The sequence below is a fragment of the Alligator mississippiensis genome, chromosome 1 (assembly GCF_030867095.1).
Source record: "Alligator mississippiensis isolate rAllMis1 chromosome 1, rAllMis1, whole genome shotgun sequence".
In the NCBI taxonomy this organism is placed as follows: domain Eukaryota; kingdom Metazoa; phylum Chordata; order Crocodylia; family Alligatoridae; genus Alligator; species Alligator mississippiensis.
Genome location: NC_081824.1, coordinates 190,703,671 through 190,730,972, shown reverse-complemented (window position 1 = coordinate 190,730,972; position 27,302 = coordinate 190,703,671). Strand labels below are relative to the sequence as shown.

The window sequence follows — 27,302 nt, the reverse complement described above, 5'->3', positions numbered from 1 at the left end:
TATTAGGTAGTATTTTTACTATTATATGACTTATCTGATAACCATCAGAGTGCAGAACCCAATATCACACTTGGTTCACACAGGATTTTATGGATAGAATTTATTGTTACATCATCCAAAGGGGGAGGAAGGACAGGGGAAAAGGGATGTGTAGCGTAGCACAGTTGTTCTTGAAATCCCTTTCCTTCCACCAAGCTTTGACCCCTCTGGCAAAGGGCAGAGGCTGTGCACAGATAAAATGATGGCCACTACACAGTATCAAGCAAACATTATATTTTTATATATATATGTATATATACACACACACACACACACACACACATATAAGGGCTTAGGCCATCTGTCTGTGTGTCTGTAATGCTTTTGGAGCACTCTGATTGGTTGTCTTGGCAGCAACAGTGCTTACTGAAACAACCAGAGTGCTCCACACAGATAGACAGCAGGGATGGAGCTGGGGGGAGGGGTGAGGCCAGCGGTACTCCCCTCCATCAGGGCAGTGCTCTGCCATCCCACGGGGGGAGGTGTGGGGCCAAATGTGGAGCAGTGGGGAAGGGGTGGTGTGGGGCCAGATGCAGAGTGGCAGGGGAGGGTGGGGGTGGCATGGGGCCAGATGCGAAGCAGTGGGGTGGGGTAGCATGAGGCCAGACGCAGAGTGGCGGCAGTACAGGGCAGTGAGTGACAGCAGCAGCCACCATGTAGAAGCTTCCTACCCCCTCCTGCGCCCCCCCCCCCCCCCCCCCCCCGCTGCTCCTGGGAGGTGGTAGCAGCGCAGGGTGGTGGGTAGTGGCACTCTGTCTGTGCCCACCCCCATCCCTCATCATTCTTGATGGGCAATTTGCTAGTAATTTACAACCACTTTTCTCTGGTTGGTTAGCCTAATCTTTTTTTCTGTTGGATTTCTGCCACCCTGCTCTCTGACCTGTGCCAAACAGCTTTAAACTAGGGCTACTTTATTATCTCCATTGAGGAAAGCCCCCAATACCTTAATGAATCTAAGTGAAATGAAGACTGCTTCAAACTACTCCTTGGTAAATAAGCAAGCTCTTTGTTTATAATGCATTAGTGGCTTCTTCATTTACAAACTGCATTAGAGGATAGCAGCTGTAAGGATGTGTACACATGGCCTTCTGAAAATAAGCTGCAATTCCACACAAAGGCTCACTAATTTAGCACCTACACACCACTGGCATGCCCCATACCCTCCCTCAGGGAAATAGGACATTACCTCAGCAAGTCGAGAATGCTTGTGAACGTTCTCTCCCTTCTGCACACTTGGAGCAAGCTGCTGCAGGACGCCCCGGCTACTTGTGAGGGCTCGTGTCAAGCGAGCAAATTTTCCCCAGCCTTGAGAAAACAGAGATTACACAGCAGTTACAAGAAACAGTCTGCATTCACATTGCATGAAGACTCTTCTAGCTGAAAACAACCTGACAGAACAAATCCAACAGTGACCCAAATATGACATAATTTAACCATATGTGAGATAAAGTCAATCAGTGTAGTAAATGGGGGGCAGGGAGGGAGGGTATTCAGTACCTGTGAAAGGAGACCATTATGGGCACTGGGTATTTTCTGGGGAAAATATTCTGCCCTGGAATAACCTCTCATTTAAGTCAGTCATCTGCATCAGATCTCATTCCAATGAGAAGATACTTCTGACTTATACAGATTGGAATCAGGCACATGAAGAGCTGCAACTGCTTACAACAGTAGTGAATTTAGCCTCAGAGATGTTGGGAGTTGTGTGGATGCAGGCTGAAAATGCACAAGGCATAACAAATAAAAAGTAGGTGAAAGCAGCAGCATTACTGATTCTATATCCTCTACAAATGGAAGGGAGGAAAAAGAAAACGGATTTCTTTTTCCAACTCTTGGAAAATACTCAGCCTCTAAGACTAAAAATAATTTGCTGAATTTTAGCCGAAAGCACATTTTAGTGCTGATTCATAAACCCCTCAAATAAGGCCCTCTAATGTAATGCTGACAGAACTAGTTATAGCAGTGACCCTTATGATCCTCACTTTTCAATCATAATATCCCAGCCAGAACATGCATTTGGATTTTTCTGACTTTCTAAAAGCAAAATATCAGTGCATTAGGTCCCAATCCAGCAAGACACTCAGCTCCTTCTAGGAGGTCGCTGATCACCCCTCACCTCCCACTCCAAACAAGGCTGCCTAGCTCAGATTTAACAGGGCCCTGCTCTGGGAAAAGCTTTCATGGCATTTGGACTCCGTTATGAAAATAAATAGGAGCAAGCATTACCAGCAGAACAGCAAGGGAGTTTAACCTGCAAGTACCCTATTAGAATCATTGGGATTCGAATGTTTAAAATGCTGCCCACTGCTTTGGACATTTTGGCAGCCATTGTGAAAGTGTTTGCTGGAACGTGAAATTCTAAGTAGAGTACATTCCAAGGATTTGCTATTCAGTAGAACCTGCCAAATCCAACATCTAAAAGCCAATATGGCATTGCTTCCAGGAATATGCAAAGAAGTGAACCACTTAAAGTGCAGGATCAAAGAAACACTTGTTGAGGCAGAGAATACTTCCTACAAAACCACTAAGGAAACAGCTTTTGAAAGTAGCATTTTTTAAAGGAGCACTTGCTAAAAATCAACTGACCACTTCCTACAGCATTCAGCAGTACACAAATTCTGCATTTCCATGCAAGAGGCCAAACCTAACCTTTGTTTGGAGAACATTTGTTCCCATGGAGGAGGAGTGCTCTTTAGAGAAACAAATCACTGCTACAAAGTTGATCAATCAACACAACTCTCACAAATCCAAGGGAACCATGTTAGCTTGTGCCAGCTGGGATCTGGCTCCAGAAATAATGGGGGGTTGTTTTGTTTTTCCAGATGAGAAAAAATTAATACATTTATAAGAAAATATTCTTCCCTCTGTGCCCTGATGAAATCCCATTAAAACTAATGGGCCCAACCTTAAAACCTGTTCTCATTCCTTTTGGAAGCACAACTCTGAATAGTATGGCTGCGCAAAGCTTCAGTTCCTGATTTGATTTGGCGGAGACTCGGCGGCCAAATCTCTGAATCCAAATCAAATCAAGAGACCCTTTAATCTCTCCGAATCACATTGGAACCCTCCAAACTGATTTGGAAAGATACTGCGATTTGGACACAGACACAGCTTTAAATGTTTTTGCTACATACCTCAAGGTATCAGGTGGCTCGTGAATGCTGAGATGCTGGGGAGGATGAAGCATCCCACAGGAGTGCGGGGGGCTCCCCAGCGTGCTCAGCAGCAGAACCGGAAGTGGGCAGCAGCACTTCCAGTTCACAGTTTCATAGTGCTTAGGGTCAGAAGAGACCTAAATAGACCATCAGGTCTGACCCCCTGCACCGGGCAGGAACGAGTGCCGGGGTCATAACACCCCAGGCAAATATCTGTCCAACCTCCTCTTGAAGACCCCCAAGGTAGGAGAGAGCACCACCTCCCTTGGGAGTCCATTCCAGAGCCTGGCAGCCCTAACTGTAAAGTAACGTCTCCTGATGTCCAGCCTGAACCTTCTCTCTGATAATTTGTGGCTGTTATTCCTAGTAACCCCCAGTGGTGCCTGGGGGAACAGAGCCTCACCCAATTCTCACTGGTGCCCCCTGGTGAGTTTGTAAATGGCCACCAGATCCCCTCTCAGCCTTCTCTTGTGGAGGCTGAATAGGTTCAGGCCCTTCAGCCTCTCTTTGTAGGGCCTGGCCTATTGCCCCCTGACCATGAGAGTGGCCCTCCTCTGGACCCTCTCAAGGTTAGCCACATCCCTCTTGAAGTGCGGTGCCCAGAACTGGACACAGTCCTCCAAATGCAGCCTGACCAGTGCCGCATAGAGGGGAAGGACCACCTCCCTGGACCTGCTTGTGATGCATCTGTAGATGCACAACAAGGTGCTGTTAGCCTTACTGACCGCTTCCTCGCGTTGGCAACCCATGTTCATCCTGGAGTCAACGATCACTCCAAGATCCCTTTCTGCTATGGAAGATCCCTTCCTGCCACTTCTGGGTCCACCAGGGAGCGCGTGGGAGCCCTCCCCCGCACCCCACTCTCCCGGCTTGGAAACTGGTGCCTTCTGGGTCTGGGGGGCACCCAGGGTCCCCCCACAGCCAATCACTGAGCTGGGTCTACTTCTGGGTCTACTGCCAAGCATGCTGGGGAGCCCCCCATGCTTCTGTGGGACTCTCTGTTCACCCCAGCATCACAGCATTCATGAGCCACACCTGGTACCTCAAGGTATGTAGACAAAATATTTAAAGCTGTCTATGGCTGAATTGCTGATTCTCTGAATCAGCATCGAATCTTCAGATTTGGATTCAGCCAAATCAAATTGGGGACAGTGATCTGAATCAAAAAATTGAATCACTGTCCCTGATTTGGGCTGAATCTGAATCGAATACGGCCCATTTCACACACCTCTACTGAATAGCCCATTAGATGTTATGAGAAGATGGCACAATGGAAAAGTCTCCCATGAGGGCTAGGTCCACAGCTGGTCTGCATCAAGATGGATCTTTTGAAGCTAATGGAGATGTGCTAATTTAAGCCAACTGAGTATCAGGCCAGAAAATGTTCCCTTGGTAGGAACTTAGCTGGCAGCTGACATCAGTAGTTACTCATTGCTACTAATATGAGGGACTGAAGAATCAGGATCAATGAATTTACAGTGTCATAAACCCACGGCAGTTGGAAGAGACTTTTTTTTTCCAATGTCAAGGTATTAAAAAAGCAAGAGTTTACAGTATACAAGGCAATATGAATAGTGTGTATTCCAGAGAAGGATTAATTATAAGTGCTGGCCATGGTGCTGAAGGAAGCATTTTTTAGGCTCTACATAAGGATTGTACACAAACATGTGTTAAAAACATTAAACCTGAAAGGTTAAGCTCTCAAAAGTTAGGAAGGACCAAAAGTAAGACTAACTGTCTCATACATGGGATGAAGCTGACATCCTGTGGAAAAAAAGAATGTGAACATGAGACTAAAGTCTACATCATAATGTATACTCAAAAGGGAACAAATTGAATTTGCACAGGCAAATCTTAGTTCCCTTATTTCTGAGTACTTGATTTCACCACCTTCACAATGGACGTTTAATGTAGCATTTAGTGTAATTCCCTGTGTTTTAAAAAAGTAAAAACCCTCATAGAATTCCATTGCGTGGAATCATATGGATACCTCTACATGGTTCAGCAACAGTATTTGAATTCTTTAGGCCTATAGTACAGACCTCTGCCATATGAGCAAATACAGTAGCTGGTAGCAGTAGTGGATGTCATCCTTTATACAGAGCACAACTAGAGGCAGACGTGCAAAACATGGCCAGTGGGTATGACAGATATTTTCTGACAACAGAGGAAGAGAAAGAGAGACACATCCTGAAGCCCCATTCTACTGAAGGAAAGTTTGATCTAGTAGCCCTCTGCTCTCATATACCCAGCTCCCTTTTGGCTCTCTCTTCTCCTTGTCTGTTCCCCAGGTCCACAGCACCTCATCTTCACACCCCTTTTTTCTTGCCCCATTTTCAATCTATTTCTCCTGGCCAAAACTCAGTCTTCCTCCAATCTCAGGCTCCTAATGCCAGCCTGCCCACCAGGTTCTTGCTCAGGCAGCCCCAAATCTCATTCAACTCCAGTTTACCTTCACACAACTACAATCCCTGACTCCACCAACAGACAACCCTAGACTCTCTCCCTCCAACCTGCCAGTCCCAGTTTCTGCCCCTCCTGCTCACTCCAAGTCCCAGCCTCTCCTTCTGATTCCTTGTCTCAAACTGCACTCTTATTTCCCAGCAGCCTGTCCACTCTGCAGTTGTGTCAGGTTCTTTCTTCAAGCTGTCTGGGTATCAACAAGGAGATCACTGAAAACAGACGAGTCTCTCTGCTTGTGGCTCCACCGGATCAAAAACCAGTAAATGTAGGACAAATCCTGTTCAGCATCCCCAGCCTGGAACCTTCTTTGTACAGACAGAATATTGAGAGAATTTAATTACTGAAATGTAGTAAGTCTCTAAGGAGCACGTGGAAAGCATAATTTTTCAAAGTGTTCACTGAAATACAGCAGGATGCGTGTTTCATGGAGATAGCAAAAGGTAATAGTACTAGGTAAAGCTCTCTGCCATTTCTCAAGTCAAAGTATGGTGGTACTCTATACTTTATACTCTATTTCTCAAAGTATGGTGGTACTACTGTGCTTCAAAAACCACGCGCACACAGGCTTCTACACGCACCATTTTTAAACACCAGCATTACATAATAGGACTGGTTGATATCCTAGATCCCACTGCCTGTCCCTTTTCCATTCTTCTAATTTACTACTATCCTTTCCTTGAATAAAATGGTTTGCTACCCCTATAATCTGCTGGACCTGTAATTATAAATTGTTACATCCTTAAGGCCACAATGGTTGTCTGTACAAAAATTTACAGAGCTGATATTTTCCAACCCTGTGCACACAGACTGCCTTCACAGACCTCCAAACTCTTCTCCTACCCTGCAACCTATACTTTTTTCGGCCAAGTCTCCTGTAGGTTGCTACAACTCAAACTCTGAGGCAAAACAAAATTTTACCACTTTTGGTGGATAAATAAGTTTATTTGGTGGATAAATAAGCTAAGTGTCCCTCTGTGCAAAACACATTGTTATTTTTAATTAACTATGCCACATACTCAGTGTAAATGTAAATAAACTGTTGTATTTAGGTGCAAAGATTGAAACACTTTCTTCTTGAAAGGTCTCAAATGCCTTTGAATTCTTAGGGGGTTGTAAGGTCTGAGAGAAACAAAAAAGAAAAATCAGACTGAGTCTATAGATCTGAGTTTTATTCCTAGCTTTGCTGCTGACCTGCTGTACAACATTAGGCAAGTCATTTCACTTTTCTCTACTGCTCTATTCACTGGCATCCTGTGTGTTGCTTGTCAATATATAATAATCAGCTCCTGGGGACTTGGGCTGTCTCTTAGTAAATGCACAGAGCACAGTGGAGCCCCAGGTCTCAAGGAAGGCACTGATGCTACTCAAATGCAGGTAGCACCAAAAAATGTTTCTTTTTCCAGCCAGCCAACTCTGAAGCAAAATAATGACTGCAGAATACTTTTTGGATATCAAGTGTGGGCTTCAGACCTTTCAGGTCTTCACTGGTGGTTATTTCCTTCTCTGAAACGGTTTGGGTAATGTGTTGAACACCCTTAGAAATGTAGGACAATTTACTTGAGAGATCCTCTCATTTTTACAACATATTTTTGTTGACTCAACAAATGGCAAAGAGATTCTTTCCTCCGTAATCTTGGAGGGCATCTTCAGTAACTTGGACACAATAGTCCATGGCTTGCTTTACAGATATAGAATCAGTAGTATTGAATAGGAGATTTTTACCTGAATGGATGCTTGTTGACACTGCTGGGTCACTTATCTGATTCAACCAAACATGTATTAGCCTCAATGCAATTTCTCTTAGCTTTCCTCTCATTTCCATACCTCTCCTCCTTCCCCTTCCCCTCCCCTCCCCCTGCACCTCCTATTTCTTCATTTGCAGCATCTGTTACTGGTCCAATGAGTTTAAATTTGTCTGGAGGAGTAGATACAGGTCGAAGATCTCAGTCATTTTTTAAAATTGTTTGGCTTTGTGCTATACAGCAAGTAAAGTTTTTGGCAGGTTATAAACCTTTTTATTAGTAACACGTTTCACTTTCTTTGTCCATTTTGGGGTTCCTGAAAGTGAACAAAGATTGCTTCCAAAAAGAGCTAAGCTGAAACAGGTGATGAAATGCCTGCAAGAAACACTTAAAATATCATTGAGACTGTATTTTAGCAGGAATAAGACGACAAGCAGACATTGCATCTTTCCTGGGAGAAACCATGTTCTCCCAGAACAAAGGGTGATTGTTCAGACATCCACATCTTTTGTCCCAGGACTAAACCTAAAAAGATAAAAAGTGCTAGCAGCTTGTCCCAGAACATTGCAAAATGTGTCTAAATGGTTGCCCGTCATTGAATCAATGACAGAAAAGTGGCAGTGCATTCAGTGCCTCACTAAACCCCAAATAGAAGGGTGATGTGTATACCAACCCCAAAACTTTTCTGTTCCAGCACAAATATATATATCCCTGCTTATGTTCTTCATGTTTACTATGCTTATATTGTATAATGGTAACTTCAGGTATTCTTTATCTACATACCCTCATTAGTATATAGTTTTGAGGGGCTACTCACACTTGTTTTCACTGTTTGTGAACTTGGGTTATACTGTTGGAGGTTAAAGTGTACAATTGTAAAGGATGGATGAATCAGATTCTGTATCCACCTGCCCTCCTTTCCAAAACAGTGCTGTTTGTGGGCACAGAAATGTTGTCAATACAAAGTTATATGAAGGTCATCCCTCGCCTCCTGTGCAGAGGTCTGTGGTGGGGTGGCCCTCGGTTTTAAGTCAAAGTACAGGAGTAGAGAGATTTGAAACAGGAGTCACTCCACACATGGCTTCAATCAGCTCCTTAAAATAAATGTGGTGCCAAACACAGGACTTTATAGTGGGTTAAGGGGAAAATCTGAGACTCACTACAGTTAAAAGCTGAAAAAAATCCCTGAACCTACCACTGACCAGGGCAGGATCTGAAAGGGCTAGAGTTTCACAGCAACTTGAAGAAGACTGAAGGAGGAGTGGCAGAGACCTCTGGAGGAGCTGCGCAGAGAAACAATGGTGAAACCTGGAGGCAGTGGCCGGAGCAGCTCCCCCTGGCACAGTGGTCTCCAATCTTTTTATAGTGAAGATCAACTTTTGTAAGTAAAGGGCACCCCAGGATCTACCGCCCCTGCCTCGCCCCTGGCCCCCACCCCACCGTCACCTGGACAAACCGCCAGGTCTCTGACCCCACTCACCCAGCCTGGTCCAGGTGGCAGGGGGCATGGCTCAGCCCAGCCACATGTGTCCTGCTGCTCCCAATCGTGGAGCCTCTGACAGACCGAGATCGGCTGTCAAAGGTTCCACGACTGACCAGTCAATCAAGATCAACTGGGTGGTGACACTGTCCTAGCATCACCTCCTAGCAGCATCTCCCAGCAGCTAGAGCGGCAAATTGCAGCAGTGCATCCTAGCTGTGCTCCCCAGAGTCAGAATGGCAGCAACTCCACTGTGGGCCTCCTTACCCAGCACTTGCAACTTTAGCTGGCATAGGTGGTAGAGCCCCCAGAGAGCAGCCTTGAGCAAGACTCCCTTCTCAACCGACTGACCTAAGTGGTAGCTCCCAGAGTGGATTTGCTCCAACTATGACTGTGACTTGTTTGGGTTTTAATTAAGATTAAATAGTTAAGTTTTCTTTTTAATGTCATATGTTTGCTGGTTTTTTTCCCTGGCAATAAGCCCAGTTTTAGTTTAACATTTGCTTCCAAGTGGAGAAGGTTGTTCACATTAAAACAATCAGAACAATAACCCAGTTAAAATGTTATTTTCCTATGTTTCTGGGTGGGACCTCAAGCTAAATTTGAAAAAGTTGGTGTAAAACCCCTAAATTTGGATCCAGCCCTTGCTTCTGCCATCCAGTGTCTGTCAAAATGGTTACACACAGGCATAGCTTGTCCCAGGATAAATTCAACATCTGTTTTTCTCAGGCTTCCTTAGGACCTAAGAGCATTAAAAAGGTCTATCTGCAGGATCTTCAAACTCAATGTTTCCCTCTTCTACTTTACAAGTGAAAATTTCATCCAAAAGCCATTACATTTTGTAGAGTTTGAAGAAACAACTATTCTGCACTTTGAGAGGAGCTCGAGTCCTTTGTAAGTTGCTACTCAACAATCCATGTCAATCTTTACATTTTCATTTTCAGAGTTTCATAGTAGCTAGGGTCAGGAGGGACCTGAACAGATCATCTAGCCTGACCCCCTGCCACAGGCAGGAATGAATGCTGGGTTCACAAGACCTCAGATAGGTGGTCATCCAACCTCCTCTTGAATTTGCCTAAGATAAATTTCATTTTTAAATTTTTCATTTTTTTTAGCTCATTGTGTTGTTTCCTAGTACTTCCTTCAAACCTAATCATGACCACTCACAAAAAATCATAAACTAAGTACTAAAGAAATGACTAAGCACTCATTGCCATGTTAGTGTTGATCAGCAACTTTCACAATTACTAGTCAGAATGAAAAACCAGTCTAGCAAGTCCAAAACTATGAAGACTAAAAAATATGGTAACCTAGTCAGCTTTACATTGCGCTCTGTTGCTGGATGCCTCACCTCCATTCAGAAATGTATAAACTCTCTCAAACCAAGCTTCTGAACAGTTCTCACCTCCTCTCACTCTCCTTTCTTCAATATCAATCCTTGACTTCACCCACTCCATTTTGATCATTAAGTGTTGTATTCATTCCTCTTCCCCTCTAAACTTCTAGGCAAATGTAACATTCTTGATTTTCCATTTAGACCTACAAAGCATAACAAGAATCTTAGGCCCCATCTACACATTACACTTATGGCATGACTAACCAGTTAATCACATCTTAAGTTGTGATCCTGCCACACTTTCAATCAGTTAACATCATGATAAAACAAGGATTAAGCCATAAAGTTATTCCACAAAAAAATAATAACTTTGTGGCTCATTCTTATCATGCCATTAAATGAACATGTAGCCAGGTACTCCCCTGTGCCTGGGAGCCCCATCAGTTGATAGGGTTCCCAATCACAGAGGTGTACCATGCTCTGCCAATCCCAGACTCCCCTTGCACCAGCAAGTAGCAAGCTCCTTCAGGTGTGAGCCCTGCAGCTGACAAGACTCACAGCCAGGGAACACGGCTCCAGTTGTGAGCCTTCTCAAATGTGGAGCTTGCAGTTGCAGCAGCAGGTGGTGCACACCTACAGATGACAGTCCTATTAGTTGATGGGACTCCCAACCACAGGGGAGCACCTGGCTACACATTCAATTAAAAGCATGATAAGAATAAGCCACAAAATTATTACACATATTTTGTAGCTGCCACCGCAGTCTCCTGACTTCATTTCCTGGGCTCAAAATCTCAAGCTTCCCCTACACTAGTAAGAAGTGTTATTGTGTCTGATTCTGTAACCCACAATCATGCCTCCTGTCATGTATGTGAGGCATAGCAGAAGGCGCAATTGTGTGGATTTCACATCAGATCCTATCACAACTTTACCTGAACATCTAGCTTTGGATGCTTTCCTTTAAGTAAGGTTAAAGGTTTCATTTACAGATTAAAAATACAGCCCAACAGAAATCAGAAAACCTTCAAACTGAGTTACATTTGTGCACACAGTTTTTTAAAAAACAGAAAAATACATCAAAAAACCCCAGAACACGCAGTGAAAAAAAAGTTGGGTTTGAGGTTTTCTTGATTTAAATAAAACAGGCAATTTAAATATTTGTTTCTTCATAGCCCTGCTTCTGATCCCAAAGATCACAAAAACACTAAGTGAAATAAAGTTGCTTCTGTGATGAAAATGCTATCTGATGGCTGCTAGAACCATAGCAGATTAAAGGAGCTAAATGGCTAAGAGTCATTCTCCCATAGGGTTCACTGCTGTTGAACTGAAAATCACTTTTTGTTATGAAAAATTTAATGAAAAGAAAAATGCAGGATTTGAGAGAGCTACTGAACTGGTATAAATCAATATAGCTACAGCAAGACTACATTAGCAAAAGTGACCTCAATCTATCCTCTAAACTGGAGCACGTTTTTTAATATAGATATATACTCCGCAAAACTACTGAAGGTCTAACTACTCAGTGTGTACATATGTCTCTTAGTTGCATAAATTAAGTTACAGCAGGAATATCCAACTGGCGCTCACAAGAGGTGAACCTGCAAATTGTGGCTGCACATTCAGCTGCTGCTCCCACCATTGCTCCAGCTCAGGGGTAAGCAAAACGGTGGATTCAGTCAGCAGCTGGATTCCATTTCCCAGCAGCCCCTGCCTGCATCACTGCAGCCAGTTTTCACGGGGACCCTAACAGTGCCAGCACTGTGTCAGCACGGTGCCAGGGTTTCCATGGAGATTAGCCCCAGCAGCACTGACAGAGCACATGACTCGGTGGGAAGCTGCTCCCGAGCTAGGCTGGGATCTTGCAGTGGTGATATCATGGTCCAGAACAATGGCAGAGCTGTGATCCACTGCCTCTGCATGCCCCTGCCTGAGGCATGTGGGCAACAGATTGCAGCTCTTCCCTGGCTCCAGACCATGCCATCACCGCCACAGGATCCCAGTCCCAAAGCAACTCCCTGCCCAGCTGTGCACCCTGCCAGTGCTGCGGGGGCCAATCTCCATGGAAACCCTGGCCCTGCACTGTCACACGGCCACCGCTGTTAGGATCTTCATGGAAACCAGCTGTAGTGATGCAGGCAGGCGCTGCTGGGAAATGGAGTCTGCCATGGGCCCGATCTGGCCCATGGGCTGGACTTTGCCTCTTCCTGCTCTCGCTGCTGCTGTTGCTGCTGCTGCTAGGATTTCAGAGCTTCCCATCCCTCCTCTAGCTTCCAGTCCCTGCCCCACCGTTGGAAGCAGCATGACCCAGGGGGCCCTACCCAACAGGGGGGATCCATGGCTACTCAGAAGTTGGACAGTCCTGAGTTACGGCATCCCTAGAACTGCACATGCAAATTTAGAGACAATTTTTAAATATCTGTTTCTTGGCAAGTTCTAAATTTAAAGTGAACATACTATTATTTTCAAGCATTAGATGTTCTAAAGTGTCAGGAGGGCCACATTAAATATTTATGGGCTAAGATTAGTTACTATGTAACTTGATTTAACTGACAGGAAATACAGAAAGACTGATTTGTACCCAACATTTTTTTTAAGGGGCAAATTTATCTGGGTAAGGGAAAAAAGGATTTTTTAAAAATGTTTTTATACTATTCACTCCACTGACACACTTTTTATCAAGAAGCTCTTTAAAATGTGTGCTATTTTTAAATGCAAATGTACTAAATTTACATAGTAGTCATGAATTATACTGCTATTAAAAGTGAACAAATTTCATGAACCAAATCACAAAAGAGCCTACAGTGAAAGGCATACCTATTACCAGGCTTTAGAGAGTTTTTAAATCTTATCCTTTCTAATACCTGTGATTATTACTTTAAAAGATAAAATGAATGGACTGTGCCATTTCCATCCATGTTCGTCTGATTCATCATTAGATAAAAGGTGCCTATTCATTTCTGTGTACATATCAATCTCCTGTCATTAGTGCTAGACACGCATCCCTTAGTAAACCACAATGATTCTGGCAGTTTACAAACAAGCTTGAAATTAACAACTGATGGCAGATAACTTAATCCATAACCAAGCACGCTCAATAGATGGAGATGAAAGGAGAGCTATTCTTTTTGCATGAAGTAACATCCTCCTTTAAGCAGAACTGCAAAGCCTGATTTATAAAGATCCCCAACCTATGGCCACACCCCAACATATATGCAGCTACATCTGCATATGTAAATGTTTCATTTTCATATGCAAATAAGCCAGCAGGCTTTTAACTGAACATTTTGAAAGATCTGTTTGCATACAAAGTTATAACAAACAAGTTTATCAATGCCATTTTCTCCCATCAAAAATTTGAAAAAGATAATAAAACTAAAAAAATGTTAGTGATAAACTGAAGAAAAAAACCCCCCAGAAACTTGAACAGCATTTTTAGTAAAAGTATTTGGTTTCAGTTTTCCAGGGCTTTTCCCCTTTGGTCACAAATTATAAGTGAAACATTTTTGTGAATTTTGTTTTGGTCAAAAAAGTAATTTTCTCTTTGAAAAGACATTGAGAAGGACAGAAGTCTTTGCCCTCTGCAGGATGGCCCACGGGCCAGATCTGGCCTGCGGCAGGTCCCTCGGTTCCACCTGGCCTAGGCATCATCCTAAATTGGCATATCCTGCTACCCCCGGGCACACAGTGAGGCTGGGGGGCTCTGCATTGAACTGCCTTTCTAGGCAGCCCAGGTGGCAACAGCTACTGGCCCCAGCCCCGCAGTACTGGCGGGAACCCGCATGCAGCCCAGACCCACCCCACGCCTGCTGCAGACTCGCGTGCTCACACTGAACAGATGCAGCAACAGCAGTGCTGGCGGGGCAGAAGGGTCCTCAGCATGAGGGTAAAAGCAGCCCCTCCCCCTCAGCGCTGCCCAGTGATTCCTGCAGCAGCCCCACACTGCTGGTGGAGGTGGGAAGGCATCACAAGGCGCATGGGCTCCAGGCTGTTGCAGGGCAAGGGCAGGTGCTGACTGGATTAGGGGGGTGTGCATGGGAGGGCTCCCATACACACCTCACCATACCCACAAACCCTCTTCTCCCCTGCACTCATTTACACACCCCACAAACACCACACCAATCCACACCCCTCCCCACACCCCACCCCCAGGCCTCTGGGGGGAGCCCTGCTCACTGCTACCCACCCACACACCCCCACACACACCCAGCCATCCTCCCCCTCCACACACACCCCAGAAACACCCCACACACAAGGCCTCCATACCACCCACATCCACACATAGCCCCACGCCCAACATATACCCACAGCTTCCCACAAGCCCCATACCCACCCACTCATACACCCCCCCTGCACCCCTCTACACTATTCAAGGGTAAGATTTCATTTTGAGCTATTATGTAATCACCTCTATATACACAATGCAAACGCACACAAATCAGGACAAAAATATCTTTTTTAAAATAAAATTAAAATATGTTATTGTAGATGTTAGATTTTTAGTATATAATTTGGGTTTTTTTTCCCAGTTCCAAGATGGCAAACTCCCTTCCCAAAAAGAGTACTTTCAGAGCAAGGGCAGGGACTTCCTGTGACAAAGATCAGGGGTTAGGGAGCGAGACTTCTGGTACCAAGATGGCAACCAGAGAGCAGGGCACTTGTCAAGGGATGAGGGTATCCTTGTGTCCTTTGACAATTCACCAGAACTCACTAAGTGGCCCTCCAGCCAAAATAATTACTCACCCCTGTTCTACAGAAAGGACAGAGTTCTGTTTTCCTGCTGAGATGTAAAGTGAGACAAGTCACTACATTACTTTGTATAAAACAGCCTGAATAGCAGGTACATAGCTAAATACATTATGGAGATGTAGCTCTGGCCTATGCAACTAACTAATTTTGTCTCTACTGAATGTGCTCAGAAGCAATACAGCAATGCACCAGAGATAGCAAACTCCATTTACATTCCACTGCAACTCAGGTTTCAACATTGACACACTGAAGTGCAGTGTAACCCCAGAAATTGTTGTTAATCAAAAATCACAATTAGAAACTGTTTGATACTGCGCACACTTTTGTCTAGGACCGACAGCACTATCCAGGACAGTAGAAACCTAAGTTTTAGGTTTGCCTTCCTCTGTGGATATTTGACCTCTAACCTCCTACATTACAAGACAACCTAACCATTAAACCAGGTTGGGCCAGCCTGGGCTCTCAGGGTTCCTCCCCACCCTGCCTTGTTGAGGCTAGGCTACTGAATAGCCAAGAGGAATAGCATCCTGGGCAGTGGTGATACGTAGGGAATGCACGGAGGTGTACACGCACCCCTTGAGAACACCAGTGCACCCCCTGAGCGGCCACGCTTGCCGCTTAGGTGATGGGCAGGGGGGGCAGGCGGGAGTGCCAGTGCCCTCCCCCCCCCCCCCCACAAGCGCTGACTGACAGCTGCAGCTGCTCCCAGAAGCGGCTGCAGCCACTCCCAGAAGTGGCTGCAGCAATCGGCTGCAGGGTTCCCCCTGGGCAGCAAGATCGGCCGTGGGGGGGGGATTCCCGCCCCCCAGTCAGCAGGATTAGCTGTAAGAGCACCCGCCCGGTCGGCAGGACTGGTCGCAGGGGGGGGCACGTCCCCCCCCCCCCAACTAAGGCAGCACCAGTTGCCTATGATCCTGGGGACAGGCAGGGAACAAGCAGGAGGGAGACTGACTGTGGCTTAAGGAAGCAGATGCTGCCCTAGTGCAGGTAGGGAGGAAGTGAGCCCTCATTTTTACTGTTTCTGTGCGTGTACTGAAGATTCACTAGGAAAACTGCATGAACAACATTGAGGGCAGAGAGCAGGCTTCTTCAAATGGTGCTGTGTCTGCTTGAACCCCTTCCCCATGCTATTGGGATAGATGCCCAGACTGACCTATTTGGAAAGCCTCCTAGTGGCCATCCTCAGTACTTCTTGATGAAGAAGTAGCCTGCTGGAAAACATTACCTGGAATTTCTACCAGGAACCAGTGCATGTCTGGTTTGGAGAAGGGAAAAGAAAGCCTGGTGGGACTAGCAGTAACAGGCATCAAGGTCTTCGACTTTCCCAGGCATGTAAAATATTCAACATTCTGCTGCCCTGTTTTACTGGTGCATCTCACTCCACTGCCAAATCTCTCCTGAAATTATACTTCTACACTGACACATCCCACTTGCACAGCAGGGTAGAGTGGGCATACTATGGATCAGTGAGCCACTGGTTTCCAGGTCACCCTGTTCACCCAGCATCCCTTCCCCCTGACATCAATGCAACCCCACTGCCCCCCTTCTACAAAAAAAATAAAAATAAATAATAATATTTTTTTAAAAAAAAATCAATCTAGAACAGTGCCACAGCTAACAACAGCATGACTCCAGCCCTGCATCCAGCATTCCCTCTAAGCTGTGTGGCGTGCACGGCACACAGACGTGCTTGTGAAGCGCTGCCAGGCACGCCTGTGCAGCTGCGCACACCACACAGCTTAGAGGGAATGCTGCCTGCATCTGTATCTGACTTATTTAACGTAACTGTCATAGGGTAAAATGCATGAACAGCTTTGGGAACTAGGAGAACCCAGGGTCCCTCCACCTGCTACAGCAGGACCTCCTTGGATAACAATCCTTTCACATTCCAAAATTTGACATCCCAGACCTGGGTTTTTCACACAAACATTTATTAAGACCCAATAATGAAGGTTTACTTATGCTTTTTAAATTCTCTTGGTGTTTGCAGAGTGTTTGGCTAGAAACAGACATTGCCAAAAGGAGCAATTCAGCTGTGCTGCAATGCGTCATGGCACAGCTGGTTCACTTCACTGGGCAAAACATAAGTTGCCCTTGTTCCACCCTTGAGGATATGGGACAAGGAGCAATGTGATATCCCTTCTTTCCCAGCTGCTCCAGGCCTACACCATGGGTCTAGGGCAGCAGGAAAAAGTGCTTCCACACTCAGCCAACCTTAGGGAGTTGGCTGGGTGAGAAAACACCCAAGCATTTCCTAGTTCCCCAAACCCACAGGTTTGGAGCAGCAGGAAATGCTGAGGTGCTCCCCAACCCAGTGTGGGTCTGAAGCAGCTGAGAAAGCTAGAATATCCCCCTCCCAGCGCTGCAAGGTAATAGACACCTGCCGCAATAAGGTGACAGAGTCTACTACTACCTTTTGTTGCACTGCTGATTTTCGGGTCATGTAGCACAACAAAGAGTAAGGACATCAGTTTGCTCCACATTTGTGCTTTTTAAGGCAGCACAAATGAAAAATCAGATGTCCGTTTCTACCCTTTGCAGTCTTGGATAAGTCACTTTAGCCAGTTTGTGGAAGTTATGCTTAACTCCTTTGAAAAAATCAGACCACTCCTATTTAGGTGTCTAGCTTTAATCACACAGATTTTTAAATTTGGTGTTTATCTTCATCTGCCTATCTGTTGTAAGTTTTAATGGGCTTAATTTTTCCACATTACTTTGGACATGAAACTGCTGAGCACTATCATCATTCCTGTAGAAACAGTATATTCTACAAACTGAAAAGTAGGAAGTGCTTTCAAATGCTGATTAGAGTTTACTTTTCCTTCCCTTCCCGTCTTACAAAAATTGAATATTCCCTTATCTTCAGGAGTGAGAATGAGTCTCTTTTACGGAGTAATAGTTCACTACCATGTTAAAAGAATCTGCAGGAGAAAGTTCATCTCAGCAGCAGCACAGACAGAAACTATGGGTTATCGTTCCTAAAAGAAAACCCCACTTCAGTGACTGATTAAATGAATCAAGAACCATCATTCCCAACAAATAAATGAGGGCAAACTTTAGTACATAATACAGATTTATTTCCGCTGTCAGTCGTTGTCAGAATATAAGGAATACCACTACACACAGGGTAGAAAACCATTTTCTATTGACCAGACCTTTCCGATTACAAGATACATTTTCTAGTTTTATTGAAGTAATGGAAAAATCAATCATCAAAAATATTTATTACAGGTAGCTTGGCAGAGAGTATATTTTTGTACTTGTGTACCTTTCACCCCAGAGGATCCAAGGCTTTTCACAAACTATTCTCCACCTTGGCACAGAGCTCCACTCATATGCATGAGTTTGCAAGATCAGGGCCTGAATATATTTTACAATGAAGTGCTATCACTTCCTGAGTGGATTCACCAATGGACTGAAGCAGCATGCAGTGGCCATACATAGCAATTTTGTACAGATAAGGCCCGATCTGATTCTTACTGAAGTCATTAGAAGCCTTTTCATGGATGTCAGTAAAGATAATGACTCAAGAATATCAGACCTATTGTAATTAGAGCTATATTTAGGCAGGTAGAATTAAATAACCCAAACCTGGGCAAGATTCTAACAGGAGGGGTAGCACCAGCTGTTCCAAAAAGCATTGTGGGTTCTTGGTCCAACTCAGAGAAGCTAAGCAGTTTCAGCCTCCAAAGGAGCCACAATGGCTGAAGGCTTCATAGGAGGAACTCAGCACTCTTTGCTACTTACAAGTGGTCAGCACCTCAGGTTTAGGTCTCATCCACAGGCTGACACTTGTAACGGCCCCATGCCCAGTTTGATACTGGGCCATTGGACAATACTGACTTAAAAAGAAAGAGTGCTGCCTATGGTTGATAAAAGCCTACTTTCTGCCATGCTTGGATTTTTCCATGGAGGCCGTCCTTCCAGGCACTGGCCAATACCATTCCAGCTTAGGTAAAATTTGCAGCCATACAACATGGGCTGTACTAGTAAAGGCAAAGCCTTCTATGGCATGCTATTTTAATGGCTAATTCTTAGGCATTTGGAGTTATAGGACATCAGCTGCCTCAGAGGAAACAAGCAAAAATAGCATAAATATGCAACTGTACAGTGAGAAAAACCAACCTTTGCATGAATCATCCTCAATGGGCTGTTTGAAAGCTGTTATGTCATTGAAAGTGCAAAGAAATAAAACCACTTTATCCTGCTCATTTCGAATAGGAGCAATTTTCACAAAGAACCAGACAGGTGTCCCTGGGGAAAAAAATATCAAAAAGTTGGTCAATGGCAGACAGAACATTAAATGCACTCATTTAGATATTCAGATTTCAGGAAAAGCCATCGTAACTACAAACATCCTATAGGAAAAATGAAGCATCTCTCAAAAGAATTAGAGTCTCAGCTCCTTTACTGATTAGCTGTATAATCTTGTGCGCGTCTCTCACTCCATCAGTGATTCATCTGCAAAATGGTTAAAGATTATTTTACCTACCTTTATAAAAATGCTTTGAGACCTACATATCCAAATTGAGTACAAAAGGTCAGTGCCTCAAAAACGGTCACACCTTCCTCCTGGCAGAGCCCAGGAAATGAACAACGGTGGTTATATTGCACTACCACACTTCCCAATATTGGGGGTGGGGAGGGAAGGGAAGGGAAGGTTCAGTTAGGTCCCTTGACAGCTGTTATGAAGCAGCAAAGCTTTAGAACCAGGTTGGCAGACAGACAGCACCTGAGCACAGAACTGCTCTCCCCAGGGGCCATGGAGAACAGTGAAGTTACGCCTATGAAAGAGTGATCAAATCGGGTCTGGGGACTGTGAGTGACAGTAGGTTACACTTTCATACCACTTTACCTGTATAATTACATAAAGGGCTGAGGCGATAATGAACTTGCAAAATTAAAAGATCTGAAAATCAAAGATCTCTTTCCCATAAGAGATACCACATAGACAGCAACCAAACAAGTTTCTAACTAAGCTCTGATTAAACAGATCACTTCAAGGAAAGAGAAAGTAATTCAGTCTCCATGTCCATTTAATCATTCCTGTTTCTGCTGAGGCTGTCAAGAAGCTGTCAGTCACAATGATCGTACCCTTCTCCACTTGAAACAGAACTCTGATCATCAGGGATCCTGGTTTTCTCCAATTTAAAAAATCCCCAATTTTCAGTTTAAAAAAAAGTAAACCCAAATCCATATTTTTCCATGATTTAAATGAAACACCACTAATATATAGATACATCTATATAATGGTGTTTCATTTTAATCATGGAAACATGTCGATTGGCATTTAATTTTTTTAAATCAGAGAAAACTAGGATCCCTGGTGATTCATTTCATAGAAGCCACAACTGCCAAAACTTGGTGAATGGGGGACTTCAGTAGTCTGGAGGGCTCAGAAACAGGTAGTATGTTTCCGTATGTCATGCCTGTAGCTGTCTAAACCTACCATCTCATTTTTCAAAGTTCCAGCTTTCATTCAAAAAGAATCAGTCTCTGCTTGCTCTGGGTACATACTAAGATACAGAGAGGCAAGCCAAATGTAACCAGTGCACATTTCTGCAGAAAGCTTGGAATTCTCTCAGAGGTCTGAAATGCCCTGTTCATCTCAGGCAGGTATTAAAAGCCCCTGTTGAAGATAATTTTTTTTTTAAATAACACTGATTATTGTATAAAAGGGGGATGGAGAATCACAGCCCTGCACAGGTCACTGTAAACAAGCTGCATCTCTTGCTAGTGACACAGGCAAGTGTTATCTGGATTACAGGTAAACTTGCAGAGTTCACTACTGATAAAAGAGTGAGACATGTCTACAGCCCAACCTTTTATTGCTTACGCTCCAAAGCACAAAAACAAACATTTTTCCCAAAGCCTGTTCAATGACAATACAACAGAGATTCTTACCCAGACTGCCTAGAGAGCTTTGAGGTGGTGGGAAGGGTGCAATGGCACTCAGACTACAGCAGATTTTCTTGAATTTTCTGAGCTCTCCCAATTTCCTTCCATCCTATACCCTATATATTTATAGATGGCTTATTCTAATATTTTTCCCTGATAGGTTGCATTAACATTTCTTTTGTTTCACTGAAACTTTTGGGACTGGGCTGAACCAGATCTCTTGTAGACTTGTAAGGTGTCAATTAGTTGGGATTTATGTCCTCCGTAAGGTTGCCAACTGTCTACAAATTTATGGACAGCAAGTTTAAAAAAAGGATAAAAATGTCTGTTAGTAAAGTCTGTAAATAAATATAAGCCCTCTGTAAAAACAATCAGACTTCATCTGCTTTGGAAAGCTCTCTCTCAGAAAGAAGCTGGACAGCTGGAACTTGAATGAAGCACAGACAAAACAGAGCAGAGCCACCTCCTGTGTGAGCAGGAGTGCAGCACCCTGTGAGAAGCCATTTCTCAGTGCTTTGTAGACCCCACCCCATATAGCCATGTGCTGCTTCTTCTCATCCTGTAACACTACTGAGTTATAGGTAGGCTTCTTCTGAGGTCCGTGTTGGGATGGAAGGGAGCAGGGCCAGCAGGGGTAAGATTGAGGGGGCAGCATGGTACAAGGTGCAGTCAGAGGTGTTAGGGTAGGAGGTGTGTAGAGGACCCCTGTGGTGGGGGCAGCAGGGTGTAAAACCACTGATGCAGCCCCACAGGGTTGCCAACCCAAGAACATTTATTTTACTGCCAGTAAAAAGTTCATGGTCAATAAAAATGTTTGTCAGTGAAAAGTTCTCAGATTGTCAGTACAAAAATTTCTTTGGTTGACAACCCTGATCCTTGGGAAAGAAGAAGGGAGGGTCTTCTATCACCTTCCTTCACCACTATGGAATTCTGCTTGCTACTGTCCTGTTTTTTCTTCATCTTACTTTATGGTCTTCACTGACAAACAACATCTAATATATTTGGCTACATCAATCACTACTACCAACATTTTAAGATACAGTTATGATCCATTATATTGGGAATATTTAATTTAAGGTCTTCCTTAATAATATCTCCTTTCAGGCCTTGTGCTTTGTTTGTTTGGATCCCATTACTGGTTTACCTGGACATAGCCCTTTACTTTTCTGACCAAGCTGGTTGTCACATCTGCAGAGATTCATTCTATGGTCACTCTGAAATGGGCTTTGGGGCCTTCTCCATTAGCTACACTTCTGCAGCTTGGCCTAGGCCCCTTGAAAATGGCCAAAGCTGGCAACACTACTACCATTTTGGAAATGCCACAACAAACTACTCTTGATACTCAGTGCTACCAAAGGAACAAGCAAGAAACCTCAGGCAGCTCACAAACGGTTTGCTGAAATAAGCAAAGGGGGATTTTTCCCTTCTGTCCTAATGTATGAAGGGTCTCAGCACACCATCCACCTTGCCCCCAATCTCGGCAAGGAGTAGTCTTCTGAGGCCACAGGAGATAAGAGCAGCTCAGAAGACCTTGGACAGATTCCATAAAGGAAACTTAATTTTTAATATCTCTCATTGGAAGTGCCTGTAATATCCTGTCACAAACCCCAGATAAGCTTCCCTACCATATGTGCAGCAATCTCTACGAACGGCAGAGTAAACAGAAAGATGGAGATTCAGAACACAAAGCAGGGTAATGCAATAGATGAGTACAGAATCTCTGATAGCCCATTGTGGAAGAGGCTGGAGCATGGAAATGTTGAGTTCCATTTTGAGACGGGAGCTAAATATTCTTCAGAACGACATCAACACCAACAACAAAAGAAAAAGAACCCAAACAATAACAAGAAATGAAAGCAGAATAACTGGCCCAGCAAAAATATTAAGTTAGTAACTAGCTTAGAAGCCTTAGCTGCAGAGAAACCAAATTCCTTGGGTGAAATTATTATTCTCTGTACACTCTTCTTTCTTTCCTTTGATCATCTTTTAGCCACTTTAAGGATTAGCATGGCCCTATCCTGGTCAGATACTCAGCTGAGCACGCAGCTCTCTTCCTTCTGCTCTGAGGTATGAGATGTCTGCATGCTGACCGAAAACACACATATCCAGCCTTGGTCACATCCCACCCCACATCAACAACCTTAAATCCTGGTCCAGCTTTTCCTCCTACTTCTCCATGCAATTAGAGTAGCTACCCATAGCTAGCATCCCCTGGCTTTTTGACTAGTGTGTTCTTTCACACAGAAGCACCCCAAATATAACCCTGCAGCACAGCAGGGAATTCCCTTGGTGCTAGACTTGTATTAAAATTTAAGCTTTACAGGTTTTATGCTGAATTGCACAATTCTACCCCTCATTCCTAAAGCATCTATCCCTAACTATCTTGATGATGTATAAAGACAACTGAAAACAAGTGGCTAGAGAGACCCCTCCTGGTTTTAATTCCTGCTGTAATTTCTTCCTCCTAAATCCTATGCTAAAACAAAATACTTCAGGATAATCTGAACATGGGAAGAGGAAGGAACTCCTTCTGGTCATCTTGAAGAAGCTGTTCTAGCCCAGGGAAGGTTATTCTGAGAAAGCACCATCATCACTTTGCCACCTGAAGCATACCAGGGGAAAAGTAGATGCGGTACCTGGTCTCAAAAAAATAAATTACTTGAGACAGCATGCTTTTATTATAGGCTTGGTAGATCTATGTCAAAACCTTAATCAGATATGAACAGGGAACAAATCCAGACTGTAGACTAGACACAAGCTCAGCATACAAAAGGCCAAGAAGCAACCTCTTTCTCCTCATGAAGCAAGCCGCTGCATGCAAACCACTGGAACTGCTTGATAAACATTTTATCTAGAGTCAAGGAGGATATGTGGCTAGGTCATCAGCAGGAAACACCAGAGTTTCTGGTTAGCCAGAAACCAGAGAAGGCTCTTCTGGTGACAGCTAATCTTTCGATAGCTTCTGTAGGTCCAGTAGGCCAGCACACCACACTCACAGGACAAAGTAAAGCTTGTATTCATGACTGTATAACCATGAACTGTGTTTAGAGCTGTGTGTAGAATAGGAAAAGCTTAGATAATACAAATCAAAAATTATATTAGATCATCCAATACCTCCCCCCTGGGCTAGTGCAAATTTGGTCCTCACTAGGTATTTCATAGGCTTTGCCTAGTCTTGGTTTAAATGTCTCTAGAGATAAACAGGTCCTGGATATAGGAATGCTACATAATGGGATGTCTATCATGCACATTTGCATGCAATTACCCACAGTGCTCTTGCAGCTCAGAGGTACTTCACAGCTGGTCTGGAATCTGGGGCTGTGGGAATATACTAAAAGGTTTGGCAAGCTGCGGCTGTTCCAAGTTCTTCTCTGTGCAGCAGTTTAATTATCAAAAGAATTTTACTTTTTAAACATTAAACAGTTTATTTAAATATTAAACAGGAAAGCTCTAAAAGTAAACTGGTAATAAATCTGCCTGGAAACTAGGATTTCAACCTCTTACAAGCAGCCAGTATGCCCTCAGCATCAAAGCTGATGTCCTCTCTTGGCCAGACAGTCACTACTGACAGAAGGCTCAAAAATACCTAGTTTAATGACAAAAGCTATTTTCAACATTTAATCCTCAATTTAGACATGCTGAGGTATATAAGAGCTCATAGAGTAAAGTGAGGAAGACTTCCCACAAGGCACTGCTGTACAGCTGTTCATGGACAGCTTAAAGTGTTTCCAACAACCCAACTACTTTCATTTATGTTCTACTTTAGTGTTGGAAAACATTCTTCCTTGCAAAAATCAATGAAGACACTAGTGCACAAACAAAGAAGTAAACACTCCTGAGCCATGACTTCTGTTAAATTTGAAGTCAACAGTGAAAGAATCCAGTGTTTGCCTAATGGAATAGGACTCATTTTTCAAAAGGAAAAGGAATTTCATTTTTAAGTTTATAAGGAAGCATTATGAACAGTTAGTAAGAAACATGGAAAATTGTAAAACATAATGACAAATAGCCCTTGGGATCATGCTACATTGTAATATAACAACTGAATAGCAAATCCAAGACTAAGAAAGGGGTGAATTCTAGAGGCCTGAGACAAGACCCAGGAGAGGAAGGAAAGTCTCAGAGTCAAAGAACTAACCATGATCTTAAGAGATCTAAAGTTCTGTTCTCAGCTCTGCCCTGGAAAAGGAGTCTGTGATCTGGGTTGTGGGGGACACACTGAAAGGTATAGGCAAGCTGTAGCTGTACTGAATTCTTTTCTGGATAAGACATTTAATCTTCCTAAATGTCTTCTCCAAAATTTCTGTCTTGTCTATTTTGATTGCAATATGCTTAGTGTAGGACCTTCTCTTACTATGGGTATATACAGAGTTTGGCACAGGGGGGTCTGCTCTTGAATGGAACCGTAGGCAGCTACTGTAGTACAAAGATGAGCCAGGAGCTCCAAATTCTCTCTCTCCTAACATCTACAACACAGATCCTTCTTGCCTTAGTTTCCTCTCCTGTAAAGTGAAAGACAGCATGAGGATTTACTGATGTATAAATATGCATTTTATTCCTACCTGGCACTTTTACCCAAGGATATAGCAATATCATTTTAACCACAAAAAAAATCATTTTAAAATAACAATACAAGAGATCAATGCATTTCTTCACAAAGAGAAGAAAGATAAACATGGAAAACCTAGTGAAAATAATTCACTTGATAAATGAACCAACAGTGCTAAAGTGTTCCTGAACTGGGTACCTTTGGTATAAACAACACAACTCTAGCACATTCTCATGTTCCAATCAAACAGTCATGCCATGGGTATTACTTTGAATGTAAAACTATCAAACAGTATGGAAATGAAAAGAATGGAAGTGTATGTTATGTCTTCATCAATCCTACTGCACTCAACAAATTAGACAGCTGCATTTCAGTCACAGAAGAAATAGAGCTAACCTTTACATTCTCCCCATTCATATTTCACTTTCGCTGCACTCATTTTTACACTGTTTTTTCTACCTGTCTTAAAGGCCATGCTTTCTGCCCAGTACTAATTAACTAGCAATCTAAGTAGATGTGATCATGAGAGGCTAGACAGGGTATATTGCCAACTCAATTTTTAACTAGGACCAGAGAGGAGTCTCTGACATTTGACCATAAAAAGCACAAGTCTTACTATAGATTTTGCCTCTCAGTGTGCTGCGTGCAGAGAACAAACCAGCTTAGTATGGAGGAGCACTCACCACAGAATGATAATACTCATAGGCCTTATGACGCCTTTTCCAGTGCTTTAAAAGCTGCTGTCTCCACATTTTCAGCAGTCAATGCCATTTTACACTAGCAGGTAACGGTTCTAAAGGTTCTGACCTTTACATACTAAGAAAAAGAAAATCAATTACAATGCCCTGAAGGTGGAATCACTGCACACAAAGGTTGCTCTATCACATTAGAATCGTAAAGGGTGAAAAAAGACGAGAAATTGGTTTGGAACCTGCTCTGATACTACATTTATTTGGAGATGATTTATATGATATCAAGTTCTTCAATGTACTATTAGGTGGTCGGGGGGTGGGGAGGAATGAAGACAGAAATCAAGATTTTCCTTGTACTTTCTTCAGAAAAGGGATGTCATTGGAAAGAGTCTTTGCACTCATGATATTAGAGAAATTTGCAAGAATAAGCTGCTGTCAATACATAAGCCATGTAAAGTCACCAAGGGCAACAGGAACTTGCTTTATCAGTTTGATGAAACCCAGCCGTAGTAGTCTGGCCTTCCTGAAGCCAACAGAACTTAGGCATAGGTATTTGACCAGAAAAGGTGGTTGGGTTTCTCATTAGACAAACACTGGGCTAAATCTTCATCTGGAAGATCCTGACCACCTTATATACCACTTGAGGATTTGTTCTTCTGCTTTTAACAACTTCATTTTCTCCGCCGTCTAACATAAGTGCCAACTCCATGAGTGCTCCAGGACTCAAACACCCACCAAAAAAAATTAGCAGATGCTCAGCACCCACAGAGCCATGCTTGTAGATGTTAAAACAAACAAACAAACAAACAAACAACCATTTACCAAAAGAAGCAGCGGGTTACTTCAACCCAGCCATGCAGCATCTGTAAAGATCAGGCTCTTCAGCAGGGCTTTTTGGCACCTTTAGCTAAAGCCAATTCAATCAGCTATTAGATAAAAGTGCCAAAAAAGCTGCACTAAAGCTCCCAATCTTTTCAGATGCTGCAGAGTCAGGTTGAAGTAACATGCTACCTCTTCAGGGTGTGAGCAGGGTGCTGTGGGGGAACGTGCCAAATTAAAAGTAAAGCACCAAGTTTTTTGTTTTGGTTTTTTGTTTTGTTTTGTTTTTTTTGGGGGGGGGGGGGGTTACACCTGCAAGCATCCACCAGCAAAAAAAGTCGGTGCCTATGCCCTCTGATCTCACACTGTGGTTTGTACTAACA

General features: G+C 43.6%; 1 protein-coding gene across 1 annotated transcript in view; it reads right to left on the bottom strand.

The window, feature by feature from the left end:
* LOC102565928 (potassium voltage-gated channel subfamily H member 1) overlaps window positions 1-27,302 on the bottom strand; it is a 92,286-nt gene that overhangs the window by 35,794 nt on the left and 29,190 nt on the right. The window contains exons 4-5 of the mRNA XM_059718163.1: window positions 19,087-19,215; window positions 1,226-1,344 (exon numbers count right to left, since the gene is read on the bottom strand). Coding sequence (XP_059574146.1) covers window positions 1,226-1,344; window positions 19,087-19,215 — 248 coding nt within the window. The remainder of the gene's footprint in view (window positions 1-1,225; window positions 1,345-19,086; window positions 19,216-27,302) is intronic.